The sequence below is a fragment of the Sitodiplosis mosellana genome, unplaced genomic scaffold, assembly GCF_009176505.1.
Source record: "Sitodiplosis mosellana isolate CC-2019 unplaced genomic scaffold, AAFC_SMos_1.0 Smas_scaffold_15, whole genome shotgun sequence".
Classification (NCBI taxonomy): domain Eukaryota; kingdom Metazoa; phylum Arthropoda; class Insecta; order Diptera; family Cecidomyiidae; genus Sitodiplosis; species Sitodiplosis mosellana.
Genome location: NW_022595257.1, coordinates 117,267 through 133,195, shown reverse-complemented (window position 1 = coordinate 133,195; position 15,929 = coordinate 117,267). Strand labels below are relative to the sequence as shown.

At 33.0% G+C, this 15,929-nt stretch overlaps 2 protein-coding genes across 2 annotated transcripts; both read left to right on the top strand.

The window, feature by feature from the left end:
* Positions 1-5,386: 5,386 nt before the first annotated feature.
* On the top strand, positions 5,387-8,256 carry LOC129568064 (26S proteasome non-ATPase regulatory subunit 10-like). Its single transcript, XM_055445590.1, has 9 exons — positions 5,387-5,455; positions 5,570-5,610; positions 5,881-5,935; positions 7,134-7,187; positions 7,255-7,353; positions 7,431-7,529; positions 7,650-7,748; positions 7,827-7,925; positions 8,001-8,256. The coding sequence occupies exons 1-9, from the start codon at positions 5,437-5,439 to the stop codon at positions 8,099-8,101; spliced, it is 666 nt and encodes a 221-aa protein (XP_055301565.1). The 5' UTR covers positions 5,387-5,436; the 3' UTR covers positions 8,102-8,256.
* Positions 8,257-10,406: 2,150 nt separating this feature from the next.
* LOC129568030 (matrix metalloproteinase-2-like) lies at positions 10,407-14,210 on the top strand. Its single transcript, XM_055445540.1, has 6 exons — positions 10,407-10,717; positions 11,899-12,164; positions 12,665-12,817; positions 12,894-13,048; positions 13,760-13,794; positions 13,881-14,210. The coding sequence occupies exons 1-6, from the start codon at positions 10,571-10,573 to the stop codon at positions 14,061-14,063; spliced, it is 939 nt and encodes a 312-aa protein (XP_055301515.1). The 5' UTR covers positions 10,407-10,570; the 3' UTR covers positions 14,064-14,210.
* The last annotated feature ends 1,719 nt before the right edge of the window (positions 14,211-15,929 follow it).

Here is a 15,929-nt window from a genome sequence, read left to right as displayed (position 1 = left end):
AACAGCATATGTGATCTGGGTACACGAATTGAATCCGGTTATTTGTTTGTCTTCAACTGGGAACCGGTGCGACTAATCCTTGTGTATGTGTGCTGTAAGTGGTGTGATATGTCTGGTGCAAAGGTTCATAAATACATACGTCTAGTTGTATGAATGACTTTGCAATACTTTTAAATTGAATGAGCAATACGAAAATAAGAAGAATATGGAAACCATTCATATTTTCATGTTAGCGTATAATCTATCTTCGTCCAGAGTCGAACGGTTCGTGATCACCACATACGAATTTTTCACTGAAATAAAATTTGAATTGGTAATGCAATTTATTATAAATCAGGCAATTAAAATGACAAATCCAATTTTTTTGTTGCTTGAACAAATCATGACGGAAACTTTTATTCATGGGAGCAGAATTCTGGAATTTTCAGGAAATTTAAAACGTGAATAGAAGCGTATGTTGGGAGGTTGTGTGAATGTTTTATTTGAATAAAAATTCAAAGTCAAAAATCTTACATTTAAAAAATCCATTCGAAGAATACAAGATATTTTTCTTCAATTCTAGCAACAACTTTTATGTAATAATAATTTGAATGTTCCTAATTCTTATGTTTAGGGCGAAAATTTAGCTTTCTGCCAAAAAATTTCTTCACATTCTGAAAGAAATCATACGATTTTATTTCCATTTCAAAGCTACATTTCAAGAAAACTCGAATAAAAAAGTGTATGCAGATGCCATCTGCTTGTCAGAATACAAACGGATGGAAACGGTCAGCTTAAGTTCACACAAACAAATGGAAGCGGTCAGCTAGAATTGATTTCATATCAGTGCATCTATTGCTTAGTAGAGGGCGCGCAGAGTGCACTCTAATCAAATAAGCTGTTTTCTTTTTGCATACATCAAAGTTCAACGAAGATGATTCAAATAACTGAAACACAATGAGAATCGCTACATGCACAATTAATATTGAAATAGCAAAATATATTGAAAATCGCTTGTTATTGTCTTAAAAACTTCCGTCTCCTTAACAAAACTTGAAATACAAGACAGGAAAGCACGAATTTCGTTTAATCAACCAAATTTATTAAATATTTTTACATTTAACATATTTAAACTAACAGTTAAATAGAATAAATATCCATTCATGTTCGCATTAAATTAATTGTGTTTGAATCCTAATCACATCTATACATATAAAAATATCACGACCCAGTTTTTTTTGTTTCTCAGTGTGTTTTGTTGCCTTGCGCGACATCCAGCGATCTTTGTTCTACACATACGTATGTTACATCAATAAGTACAGAAAGACTTTGTAATCTGGGCACTTAGGGGAATTTACCAAAGACATGCTAACTACAGATTGCCATCGTACCAATTAAGATGTGATAATTTGAATATTCAACCGCTTTGGAGGCGACGTATAAATGCCTCAGTATTTTTAATTTATGATCTCCTATTAGGAAAGTTGATTAGCGCAGCACTGAGAGAAAAAATTGTATATACTAGACGAGTAGACAATAGGAACCAAAGAAATGTGAGAAACAGAGATCTAGTTAGAATTGAGACTTATGGTACTGACTACGCCCGTAACCAACCGTTTATTTTAGCGTGTAGGTATTTCAATAAAGTAAGACAAACGTTTTTAGACTCAGCATCGAGACAAATATTCATTAGAAATGTAGCAAATTTAGACAACAATGTATTTGAGGAACTATATGTTTAGAGGTGATGAACACAATCGGTCGCCGCAGAACGCCACTTCGAAGTCATTAGGGCTGGTGACTAGGTGATCCGATTCGGGGTGTGTCACTGCTTGTGTAAAATTATGGGATGTGTACAAATTGTATTATGCTATTCAGTCTGTGATAAGACGGTGAATAAATAAATAATACATGGTATATATTTTTCATATGGTGATGACCCAAACTATTTTGGTTGTTATTTTACTGTCTATGTTGGTGCTTCCAAAGCCGATCTTCATTTCAATCGCGGCTCATTTTGAGATGTTCGAAATTGGCATGTCCCGATAAAATTTAAACTTGTCTCGTAGCTCGTCGATCTTGCCATCGAAACACTTCATTTTCGAATTAGTTAACGATTTTGGTCGACGTAGTTCGTTCGCAGGTAAAATTTCATTTTTTTTTTCAAACATAAATTTTTCTTATTTCTTAAAAAAATAAAGGAATGATCCCATAATTTCCATTTTAAAAAAATGAATGTTATTTAAACAGCCCAAAATAAGAGAAGGCGATATTAACGGAACAATTCAAATGCGAAAAGCAAAATCCATTCGAAATAATTGAATGCTATACTATTTTTATAGGATGTAGACGATGTACAATAATTTTTTCATTGAACATAAAGGTAAAAAAAACATTACAACACTCAACGAAAAGAACATCGCCGCAAATCACTTTCTTCTATTCATGTTGGTTCGTATATTCGCATACGACAGATAGAAGCAATAATAATGCTGGTTTCAAATGTTGTGAAACGAAGAAAGTGATGCATGCGGAGAGAGAGATAAAATTATTAAATATTATATTGGCACTGAATAGATTTTTAAATTTTGTTTAAAATACAATCGAATCAAAATTCATTATTTTCATTGAATAAAAAGCCTGAAAGGTCGAATGCAAACATAAAAGAAGTGGTGTATGTTATTTTGTCTTTTTTTTAATGGAAATTATAGGATCATTCCTATATTTTTTTAAAAAATAAGAAAAATTTATGTTTGAAAAAAAAAATGAAATTTTACCTACGAACGAACGAACGAACAAACGAACATTTCGCAGATTCTACGAACGAACGAACGAACATGTTCGTAGATTCTACGAACAAACGAACATGTTCGCATACGAACGAACGAACGAGCGCTCGTTGACCGCTCTGCCTTCTACAAGTTGAAAACATAAAAAACTTGGCTATTATTTTCGACTCCAAGTTGAGATTCGACAAGCATATTGAATTGATAACAAACAAAGCCTATAAGTTGCTGGGATTCATAACGCGTATAACGCAGGACTTTACCGACATAAAATGTGTGAAGTTACTGTATAACACGCTCGTAAGGTCCCACCTAGAGTACCGTTTAACACCATAACTGTTCTTCATATTTGCAACATATTACTGTTCTTGGGGGACTCCAGGGCCCCCAAGATACTTCATATCAAATCTGGATTGTGATAAGAGATAACAAATTAGTGTCTGAAGCAAAGTTGTAATACTCAAAGTTTGCTATAATTTTGGTGTAACAAATATTGCTTATCTTTTATCAGTTCCGCGAAAAACTCGAAAAAACGCGAAAATCGCAAAATTTTCCCACATCGTTTTAGTGAAGATGATAAGAAGTAAGAGACTTGCCTCTTCGACAGAAATGTAGAGCAGCTTGAGTACTACAAGTTCACCATAGACATGAAATCGTTATCTCTTATCAGTTTCGCGAAAAATGATTATCAAAAACTCGAATTTTTCGCGTTTTTTCGCGTAACTGATAAGAGATAACGACTTGATGTCTGTGGTGAAGTTGTAGTACTCAAGCTGCTCTACAACTTTGCCGAAGTTACCAAGTCGTTATCTTTTATCAGTTTCATGGAATACGCGAGAAACCGCAGAAAACCGCGAAAAAACGCGTTTTTTTCCTTATCATTTTTCACGGAACTGATAAGAGATAACGAGATGGCGTCTAAGGCAAAGTTGTATTTCTGGTTGAGTACTACAATTGTTCCGATTCATTATTTCGTTAACTCTTATCAGTTCCGTGAAAAAACGATAAGGAAAAAAACGCGTTTTTTCGCGGTTTTTTGCGGTTTCTCGCGTAATTGATAAGAGACAACGGAATAATGAATCAGAATAATTGTAGTCCTCGACCAGAACTACAACTTTGCCTTAGACACCATCTCGTTATCTCTTATCAGTTCCGTGAAAAATGATAAGGAAAAAAACGCGTTTTTTCGCGGTTTTCTGCGGTTTCTCGCGTATTCCGCGAAACTGATAAGAGATAACGACTTAGTGTCTACGAGAAAGTTGTAGAACAGCTTGAGTACTACAACTTCATCACAGACATCAAGTCGTTATCTCTTATCATAGTCCAGTTATAATATAAAATAGCCATGGGGCCCTGTGGTCCCCCAAGAACAACAGCGTAACAAATTTTGCGGCAGGCTGTATTTTACACATACTCACACATATGCATATGTTTTTTTTTCATTCGTGTAGAGAAATGTTCAATCTATACAATGAGACTTAACTCCGGTTGGTTTATACACTGTTTAGTACTTTTATTCAACTTTAAAGTTCGCTGGGGGCCCTGGGTGCCCCAAGAACAATCATAGTGTTAACTGTTTGGAATCCTTACACAAAAAAAAAGAAATAACAAAGAGTGCAAAATCATTCACACAGCATGTCTTTCATAAAATACGTGAACCATATGCCTCATACGACGTCAGACTAGCGCATCAGCAAATGAATACATTGGAACAAAAAAGAATTTACTACGACATGTGCGTTCTCCACTATGTTTTGCATCCAATTTTTATTTTTGATGGTAATTTTGTTTTAAGAAATAAACAGTATCGGAACAGAACAAACATAACATTCATTCCACCTAAAAAAAATTGAACTATGGAAAATATTGTCCATCTACGAGAATGCAGACCACATACAATAGATTATTTGATTCGATAAATCCTCTGAATGATAATATAAAACAATTTAAAACAGTTTTGAAAAGAAAATTACAAATGTAAAAAGAAAAAGAGCTTAATAGTATTTTGTGTGTAACTCAATCCAATTTCATTGTATCAGCAGTTTTAGTTCATCAACTTATATCAACCGATCGATTTAGCAAATTCAGCTCGGTTGTCATCATTTCATTATTGTTTAAACTTGTTAATCAAACCGTTTTAAAATTAAATTCATTCTTTAATGAACCTTTGGAGAAACCAACCATATTTCATTTTTGAGTCAAATTATTTGAGTATTCCAATTAAGGTATATTCACAATTCTTCATGTATTTTTCTCGTTTTTTCACATCTATGGTATCTTGGAATTCTTGATTAGATCGTCTTATCATTTACATATTTAGACATCTGCATCTGCACGTAATCACACGTTCACTGAGTTCGAAAATAAAATATTTTTAGAAAAATTTGTTACTCATGTGGTTTTCATGCGCAATTTCCCTTGCGTAAATACGAGTTCATTTGCATATCCAAACATTTGCACCTGTCAAAATAACAAAACGCGAGAATTGACGCAAGAAGCACGAATTAAAAACATGTTTTCAAATAAACGGTTTTCGATTTCAGTCGTAAGGAATTTTGTTTTGCTGTACGTGTCATAACGATGACAAGTCTACAAGATCTAATTTTTGACTATAAATGAGGCACCGAATTAGTGGAAATTTAGTTATTGTTAAAGTGATTCGACTATAAACATGTCTAAGCAATTGATGGGTGAGTCTCTTCTTAATTCTTTTTTTCCATCATTTTTTTCTAATTTTCATTTTTGACAATACTTGAGATTTCAGTCACTCATTGTGTTTTAATCGATATTTTCTCTCCGTTTAGTTTGTTTGATTCTGGTTGCGGTTTTGGGAGACCAATTCATGGTAACTTACAACTTTTTCTGTATATTTTTTTTTTCATCGGGTCGATTGATGACATGAAGGGCTTTTTTTTCATTTTTCATACAAATTGACTTTTCGAAAACGATGGAAAAAAGAAATAAATTATAAGGAATCGTATTCTTTACTCGACATTTTTGTTTTGCAAATAGTTTTTTTCAGTTCCAAAAATCAATTGACCTTCTATTTCAATTCGTTCAATTTTGTTGATTCAAACTAATTATCTTTTATTCGTTCACAATTTTCAACATGAAGCAAATTGAAGGTGGACCTGGGTTTTTTACCAAAGCAATGACAGGAATGATGGGAGGTAAGTTTGAAGTTCCATTTCAATTTTAAATTTCATTCTTACCATTCCATATACAAAGCACCGTTTGATGTATGAAGGCATTTTCGATAGGTTAAATACAAAAACGTCTAAAAATAAAACAATTTCGTCTAAAGGAAATGTTCCTTTTTTTTTAACAAATTCGTCTAAAATAATTTTTTTTAAATGACAAAATCATCTAGAAATGTGACAATTTTTTTCTTAACAAAATCGGGTTTTAAAATAACAAAATCGTCCAAATACAATTTTTCTGGAAAAATGACAAAATCGTCTAAAATACTCTCAAAAATCACAAATTCATATGATATTTTCATCCTGAAAAAATCGCCTGAAATATGCCAAAAACGACTATGAACAATAGTTCATTTAAAATGACAAAATAATCTCAAATCCCAATTTTTTTCAATATCTTCTTTATTTTTTACTTTAAGAAAACACACATTTGCCGAATATTCATTCGATTATTTTTATTTTTTTTCTTCACAACACATTGCGTTTGAGCTTAGTTTGATTTCAAAAAGTGATATGATCAAAACCATACCCAGTGAATTTAATAAGACATACACTGAAGATGGCTTTCCAATCCGGAGAGTATCTTTTCATTTGCAAACGACTGATGTAAATAAATTTTATATTCTTCTTTATTTCTGTATTAATAAAGAAGATATTGAAAAAAATTGGGATTTCGGATTAATATTTTGTCATTTTAAATGAACTATTGTTCATATTCGTTTTTGGCATATTTCAGGCGATTTTTTCAGGATGAAAATATCATATTGTGATTTTTGAGAGTGTTTTAGATGATATTGTCACTTTAAATAAACATTTTGTCCATAGATGTTTTTGGAGGGTTTCAGGCGTTTTCGTCAATTTTGCCAGAAAGCTCGTATTTAGACGATTTTGTTATTTTAAAACCCGATTTTGTTAAGAAAAAATTGTCACATTTTTAGATGATTTTGTCATTTAAAACAAATTATTTTAGACGAATTTGTTAAAAAAGGAACGATTTCCTTTAGACGAAATCGTCATTTTTTAAGACGATTTTGTTTTATTTTTGAATGTTTTTGATCCAGCAAAAAATCCTAGCTAAATCAACTAGAACTTAATTCAATTTATGATAAATTCGTTGTATTCTCTTTCGCTTCACTTCATTAATCCGTTCTTTTTCTTCAATTTTTAGTAAACAATAAACGCGAAGCAGGCCGGTCAGATCTTCATGACGCTGCAGAGAAAGGTAACCATCGATATTCATGTTCACTAAATTAAGAATTGATTGAATCTTCATCATTGATTTATTTCAGGTCTTTTGGAGGCCGTTGAAAATTATATCAAGAAAGGAGCCAAAGTTGATTCGACGGACAAACTTAAGCGGAATCCACTTCACTATGCTGCTATGAAGGGTAATGTTGAATATATATTTCCGTAAAAATAAGAATTCGGTTTGATCTATTTCATTGATTTCCGGGCTATTTTTCAGGTCACAAGAATGTCGTTGAATTCCTTATCACGAAAGGAGCCAATGTTAATTTTGAAGATCACATTAAACAAACACCTCTTCATTTTGCTGCTGAGAATGGTAAGCATACTCTTACTGTCGCTACTGAGAATTTACGTTTGACAATTGCTACCGTCGATTCACACTAAATGAGAATTTGATTTTTCTTTTCAATTTCATTGATCTGTGTTATTTTGTTAGGTCACAAAGATGTCGTTGAAATGCTCATCATGAAAGGAGCCACAGTTGATCCTATAGACGAAAACAAGCGGACACCTCTTCATTTGGCTGCTGCAAATGGTAATGTTTAATATTTATTATTTTCACTAAATATGATTTTTTTTCTTATATTTTTCATTGATTTGTTCTGTTATTTAGATCACATTGATGTCGTTGAATTCCTTATCAGGCAAGGAGCCAATCTCGAAAATGAAGACCGAGATGGACAGACACCGATTTCTTCCGCTTTCGGAAAAGGTTTTTCATGTTTTTTTTTTTCACTAAAAAATTGATTTGATCTTTTTATGTTCATTGTCCGGTGCTATATTTTAGGTCATATGTATACCGTTGAAAAGCTGCAGCAAAATAATGCCAAGGTTGATAAAATCCCCGAAATAGGTCAAACCGTACTTTGGTGGTTTCACAATCCTTAAAAATAAACGCAAATATTGTCGCAGTTTCATTATATTATTTTACTAAGGGCCATTTACGAATACATCACAAAGAGATTTACCCAAAAGGATTTCATATTTTCTATTTTTTGGTGATTTTTCTGTTTTTGGCGTGATGAAAGTGCGAAATAATTATAGACACACTCACAGTTTTATGCAATAAATGCGATCTATTGACATGTTTGTGATTTGTATTGATATTATTTATTATTTTGGGTGCTCTTTAGAGCATTTCTGCATTTTTACAATTATCTGTATAGCTGTTGGACGCCCCGAAAACGGCCAATCGGCCATGGCATATGGGCTCCGATTCATACGTGGGAAAATGATGGAAAATTCCACCAAAAGTGATTGTAAATGGATACAAAATCATCTGATATTTAAAGGATGGAACTAAATACAACATATTATGCAAAATATCGGCAAAAATTCTTAGCATTTTGGTCGGAATAAGCAAAATTGCCGACATAATCTCAAAAAAAATCACGAAATGACCTTTTTTGTGGACATTTTTGGAAAAATTCCAAATATTTTCACGAATTTTCGATTGAACACAATAAAATCGTCAATTATGAATGTGCTGAGCGTATTTTAAGGAGTGTTGAATATTCAATATTGGATGATACCTTTCTCATGTTTTCAACATCTCTTCAGATTCTTCGCCAAATCGTCGTTCATAGAAAGTGTTTCTAGCGTAATTTAATTATGATAAAATTCTTCAAAATCATATTGAATGTGTCTTATCTACATCTAATAAAATAGCTTTGCACAATATTTGCATTTCAAAAACAGGTTTGTGTACATTTGGCCATTATTGGTATTGGCTTATGATCGTTAGAATTGGCTTCCAATGTATTGGTAACTTCTCAAAATTCCCTCTACTTATTCAGCATTGACGATTTTACTGTGTCCAATCAATTACAATTTGGATTTTTACTCAAAGTAATAAATGAAAACGATTAATAAATATGTTTTGATAAAAACCATATTTAGTATTCTATCAGAATATTTCAGAATTCAAATTGTGGATGAACGGTAGATAAAAGAATACCTGCAACAATTTCATTCGACATAATTTTGAATACAGAATTATTTGTAAAAAATTTTTTTAAAATCAAAATAAAAATGGAAATCCAATAAATTGGTGGTCATTCGCCGTTTTTTGCATTTCTGAAAGGAACGAATTTCTTAGTGCGACTCAACTCTTTATGTATTTTTCTCGTTTTTCCACATCTATGGTATCTTGGAATTCTTGATTAGATCGTCTAATCATTTAAATATTTAGACATGTGCATCTGTGTTATGAACAAGCGAGAATCACACGAATTCACAAATATTCGTACGGATTCGTCTCAAGCGCTTGTGTTCTTACCCCCTAGGTTATTGTTCAAGTGATTCGACTATAAACATATCTAAGCAATTGATGGGTGAGTCTCTTCTTAATTCTTTTTTTTCCATAATTTTTTTCTAATTTTCATTTTTGACAATACTTGAGATTTCAGTCACTCATTGTGTTTTAATCGATATTTTCTCTCCGTTTAGTTTGTTTGATTCTGGTTGCGGTTTTGGGAGACCAATTCATGGTAACTTACAACTTTTTTCTGTATATTTTTTTTCTTCATCGGGCCAATTGATGACATGAAGAGCTTTTTCTCATTTCAGAAAGTAATCGAAACAAAATTATACTTTATGAAGAGGACATTTCATTCGACCTCAAAATATGCTTAAAAACGCATATATGTTCGTTTTTATTTTACATTTTTCACGAAACTGATACGAGATCTTCAGTGTACTATATGGTTGTATTGATAATAATCAACTACATAAGATTTACTTTATATAAAATGTGCGTCATTACATTTACCATTTCTTCCATAAAATGTGATAAACTATTTTTATATGGTGTTCTCAAATAAATCAAATGCATCGTCATTTGTCTGAATATTTTTCCCCCAAAATCTTTGTTTGAATCTATTGTGCTTCAAATGATTTGAAAAAAATATCAATTTATCATTCCAAAAAAAGTATATAAGATAAGAAAGTATATGTCAAGTTCTTGGAAGAAAAATCATTTTACGACTAAAATAAATTGTTATCTGAGAATTACCGGACGAAAACGATATTGTATTGTGATTTTAAAGGCAGAGGATGTGTGTCATTTCCAGAATGAACGTCATTTCATTTGCGTATTTCGATGTTTCTTTTACATTTCACGTGGGCGAAAGACTATGCTATAAATATATCTTGAGTTGAGCCTTGAGTACTTCAGTTTGTTCAGTCCTTTCATTAAGTTCAGTTTCAATTTAAAGAGCTCACAGTGTAGGCCTATTTTGCCGTAAAATTTAATATTTCCAAACAAAAAACAGATTTTTTCCTCAGTTTTCTTTTCCAAATGTTTTTTTGGATTGAGTAAAAATTGTTGAAAATTTCAAATGTGTAAAAACGAATACGATGCCACTGCGCAAGTGTATTTACCGATTGAACTTATTGAGTATCTTCATTTTGGTGGGATTACTACTGCTGACTTCGAAAAGCAATGTTCATGGTGATGATGATCAAGAAGGATTTCGATGTGTCAATATAACCAAAGATCAAATTGTAAGCAAATAGAAAATCCACAAAAGAAACAAAACATCCTTAGCATATGACCGTTTGAACGATCATCCATTTTATATATTTTTATTTAAAAAAAATACTCCAATTGACTAAAATTCCTGAAGCAAAATCCAATGAATACTACGAAGTTGCACGTAAAAAACAACACAAAATTAACATTCGAAAAGTAATGAAAAACGATATGAACGTCATGAACAGGGCAACCGAATAAATTAAATTAAATAAATATTTTGGCCATTTTTGAAAATAAATAAATGTTTTCGAGTTTTTCGTAAATATTTTAAGGTTTTTGACGTCTTTTCAGAAATATTTTTGAGTATTTTTCAAGCAATGATAAATATTTTAGATGTAGGTAACATAAATTTTGCAATAGAACATGAGTCATATTTCAAGATAAAACATTGCAAATGCACTTTGCACGTCTCTACATGACTTTGCAAATCGAAGATAATGGAATTGTATCGAATTGTCTCACTTATAGTTGATCAAAACCAAAAGTTGCAATTCTGCAATATGTGCTATTTTGACAGTATTCAGTGTATACATTACTGTGTAGACGTTTACAAATTTTATTTATCAGCTGATCGAATGATCGCTTGCATTTGCAAATGTGTAGTCATCAAATAATATGTAAATAACGTTCTCGCGCACTAATAACTAATTGCTTCGAACGACTCGATTTGACACTTTGAATTTCGTTCTAATTTGGAGACTGAAATAGACGCGTTAAAATTTGCTCCAATTACGTCAACCGATGTCGAACGTTCATTTTCCATGTACAAGAATGTTTTGCGTGACAATCGACGTTCATTCCCTTTCGAAAATTTAGCTAAACACGTTATCATTTTCTGTAACAACTTCGAATAATACTCAACTGTCGAAAATGCCAAGAAATATTCAAAATATAAGGTTTTTTCTACTTATTTTTATCGTAAATATTTTCAGCTTATTTTTGGTTTATCGTAAATATTTCGATGTTTTTTCGTGCATAAATAAATAAATATTTTGACTTTTTTCGTAAATATTTTCAGTTGTTCATGACTCATGAACAACCATTTAAAAATGGTCAATTTTCACTCTTTGAAAAGACAATGTTTTGAATATACATATGAATTCGTCATGCGTTTAAAATGATGATGCGCTTTTATTTTCATTCTTTGCAGACGGATTATTTGTTCAAAAATTGTTATTTGAGGAGATCTGAGTTTGATGGTAGGGGGATACCAGCAAAAGACAAAGACTTGAACAATGCCATTAAATTTTTGCAACAGGTTCATAATAAATCGCAAAGTGGTTTCTTAAACCGTGAGACATGTCAAGTGATTCAGAAAACTTTCATTGATCCATTGCCTGTTGAAAAGCTTAAAAACCGTATTCGACGGTACGCATACAATGGCTACCAATGGAATAAAACCAATCTAACTTATTGGTAAGTATTGAATTTTTTTTTCTCGCATAGTCCGATGCGGTTTTTTTAGAGTGCACAAAGGCTGGACAAGTACCGTGCGAAAACTTAGGTCGCTTTGAATTCAGAATAAGTTATTATTTAAGATTCGAAACTCATTTCGTAATGTTATGCCGATCGCCGTTTTGACATTTAGTGGAAATGAAATTCTTGATGTGGCTCAATTTTTTATGTATTACTAGACTTTTAAAAAGGCTCTTTTCACTCCTTACAACTGAAAACTTCGGTATTATTTATTTCGTAATTTTAGAGCGAATAACTACCAATAAAACTGGAATTTGTCGTCCAAAATTCGAGAAATTTGACAAAAATTACATTCATTTCATAACTATGAAGGCACAGTGCTTAGCCAGCCAAATTAAAAGAATCGGGATGATTTTGAAAATTGAACACAAAATTACGCATGCGATTTTAATATTATTAAAAAATATTCTTCAATTTTCGTTTCGCAAAATGTATTCAAGGCTTAAATTGGCGTTTCCTCCAGGCGATCCGCGTAACCAGGCTATGAAACGAATACTAAAGACAGCGTTGTCATTGTGGTCAGATGTATCGCCATTCAAATTTCGAAAAAATCCCTACTTCTGGGCAGCGGATATTAAGATTAAATTCGCGAGGTGAGGACCATTTTCGGTTCATGGCGATTGATTCATCATCAACAGTCAACACTAATATATTTGCTTTCATATTTAGAGGAGATCATGGTGATGGATTTAGTTTTAATGGTCCAGGAGGTGTATTGGCTCATACATTCCCGCCAAAAGAAAAAAGATACGCTAGGAAACAAATGGCGTACATACATCTTGATTTGGATGAGGACTGGAACTTTGAAGAGAGATTCAACAAAGGTGAATTGCTTTTTTTCAACTAAAAGTATAGTTTTGGCCCAAAGACAGACATAGGATGGAACGATTCTTAAATCTATGAATATGAATCAATACAAGTACTTGGTACACGGCTTCAAAGTTAGATTCGAGTTCGTCAGATTTTTCAGGACTTTTAGTCATTTTACAGTGTCAACAAATTCATGCTATCTTGACCAATCGAAAGTGTTAAGTGAGACACTCAGAGTCGACCCCATATTTTGTTGGATAGAGAAAAAAATTGCTACAAAATCGTCCCAGGTCATCCCGGGTCTGGTGTTTGACCCAACCGTAGAACAAAAGTTGTTTGTATTGAGGATCTATTGGGAATAAGGCATGTCCCATATATGGCCTACATCTAATTTAACGATATATTGCTTATGCAATATGCAATCAAATACATTAATCATCTCATTACAGCCCATATAAACGGTGAACAGCGTTTCACAGAGTTTGGCAGACTCAGTCACAGAGATGCAAACACCGCATACGCGCGAACGGTACTGCACATAGATGTGCTGTTTCACTCAAACGCACACTACGTATATGAATCTCTGTAACTGAGTCTGTCAAACTCTGTGGAACTCTGTGCAGCGTTCATATGCGAGTGCATGGTTCTAATAGTTCCTTCTTTTCAATCTACTATGCCCTTCAATATGAATTCATTAATCATGCTTTTTCCCGATTTTGACCCAGATCGCACGAGTCTGTTGAATGTAATAGCACATGAGGTATGCCCCTACCACAGCTTAAACATTTCAGTGTACTTCAGAACAATCATAATTCAAATTTTTTTAATACAATTTGCACATTTTAGATCGGCCATGCGTTGGGCTTAGATCATTCAGAGGCTGCGGGAGGAGTTATGTTTCGTATATATAATGGAATCGAACAGTTGTGTGAAGACGACGTGTTGGCAATCCAACGCCTGTATGGTGAGAACCTGAGTGCAACCCAAAGCCTGGAAGAAGATTGGAAACTAGCGCAGTGGAAACTCTAATGTCATTCATGCACCGTTAAAATGAGACAAATGCTAACGCTTTTGAAGAATGACCGAAAAAAATTGAATGATTTCCTATCCTTTCTTATGTGCACAGTAAATGTAATGGTATTGGATGCAAATACAAATTGAGCGATAATATTTTAATATTTAGTGTACTTTTTTATGAAGAAACAATTTTTTTTTCGAGTAATCGGCTATCCAGTTTTTCGAAAACTGGAATACTCAAATTTTGGTCAAAAAACGTATTTCCCACAAATCAAATTTTTTTCGAATTAAGAATGGGTCCAATTGATTGTAGATAAATTGTAGGATTCAAATCAATTGTCTGTTTTCGAATATGTCATCCCATTCGTTCGATATCGATATATGTCATGGAAATTGGTACAAAATTGATAAAAAATTACATAGGGGAATGTACCCGGTTGTAAGACACTCATTTGCAAGCATATATTTGACGTTTTAGTAATGAAATATTGTCTTTTGGATTCGAATAAATATGTGTGGTCGGAATTATTGACGTTTTTGGTGATTATCTAATCAATATTTGCATTTCCCATCAAGTTAAAGGGACTGAATTCAGCTTTCCAGTACGTCGTTATGACACTTTAGTCTGGACGGTCAAAGCTTCATATGATCAAGGAAAAAAGTAATTAGAGAAAGTTCAGTTGACTTTTATGTACCATGAGAATGAAAATTTATGGTTGGTATATTGGGCAAAATTGTTCAGTTCGACGACACGCACATTTTCAAATCGAGCTCGACACACCAACGCCGTATTTTGCTTAAAAATGGACATTTTTCCATTGGTTCATTTTTACCTTCAAATCGAGCTCGGCGTCACAGAAGTTGTCCTATGGCCAAAGTCTCAGCACAATTTGTTTCATCTCGACGAGCTCTACAATAATCACTAGGGCCGTTTCTTTTTTTTCTTCATTTTCACAGTTCACAAAGCAATCTTGAGGAGAAAGTTTTGTTTTTTTCTTGACATTTTCAGAGCTCAGTTCTTGAACTAGATTTTTATCGAAGCCCTTGAGTTTGATAAGAAAAAGAGTTGACCCACGGCCAACAGATAGCATTTTGACAACAAAAATAACGAAAATTTCAAACGAATATGACCCGAGCCGTTTATCGCTCGATAAGATGTGGAGAATCATCCAATCAATTATAATCGTCAATCATATACAGCGTGCGATATAAGGACAGAATTTTTGTTTACAGTTTACGGTTTCTCTGAAGTTACATTTGTTAGACGTCACAATTATCGAGTATTTTTCATATCCATGTTTGGTATGAAAAAAAACGTTTATTCTACGTTTGCGGCATCACTTCGCTTGGCTGGTAGCTCACTCATTAGCTTATTCTTATTGATTTGGTGCTATGTTTTATTTGTTCTTTTTATTACCGTATTATTTTTATTCCGAAGCGCGGAAGAAATCAAAGAGAAGGGCAAGTACAGGCGAAGCGTCACTTCAGATACTAAAAATGTTACCTGCTGACTCAAGAACTTTCTAACAAAATATGGATTTGTCGAAATTTCCTTGGAAAAAATTGAGGACCAAAATTAAGCTTGTGCAAATGCGATCAGCATGAAATGGCATGAAACTTTCAGAATCTTATTATATCGCCAAAAAAGAAAACCTCAGAAAGTTTGAAGCCAAACCGAATCGATTTACGGATATCTCCCAAACGAAATTGTCGAAATTTCGTCACGTCGATTGAACGTTTGAGGTGTGGAGATTAAATTGAACGCTCGTTCGAATTTCGAAACGTGTAAAGTTAGCGTTTAATAAGCGTTCGAACGACCAAAATTGAAAACGATGAAATTGACAAGATTGAACAATTCCGAGTGGAATTCGGCAAAAA

Excerpts from the sequence above, each read along its gene's own strand:
- LOC129568030 (XM_055445540.1), top strand. The coding sequence starts at position 10,571 with ATGCCACTGCGCAAGTGTATTTACCGATTGAACTTATTGAGTATCTTC. Across the intron at positions 12,165-12,664 it reads AAAACCAATCTAACTTATTG|GCTTAAATTGGCGTTTCCTC; the intron begins GTAAGTATTGAA and ends AATGTATTCAAG. Across the intron at positions 13,795-13,880 it reads TGAATGTAATAGCACATGAG|ATCGGCCATGCGTTGGGCTT; the intron begins GTATGCCCCTAC and ends TGCACATTTTAG.
- LOC129568064 (XM_055445590.1), top strand. Across the intron at positions 5,611-5,880 it reads TTTTGGGAGACCAATTCATG|CAAATTGAAGGTGGACCTGG; the intron begins GTAACTTACAAC and ends TTCAACATGAAG. Across the intron at positions 7,530-7,649 it reads TCATTTTGCTGCTGAGAATG|GTCACAAAGATGTCGTTGAA; the intron begins GTAAGCATACTC and ends TTATTTTGTTAG.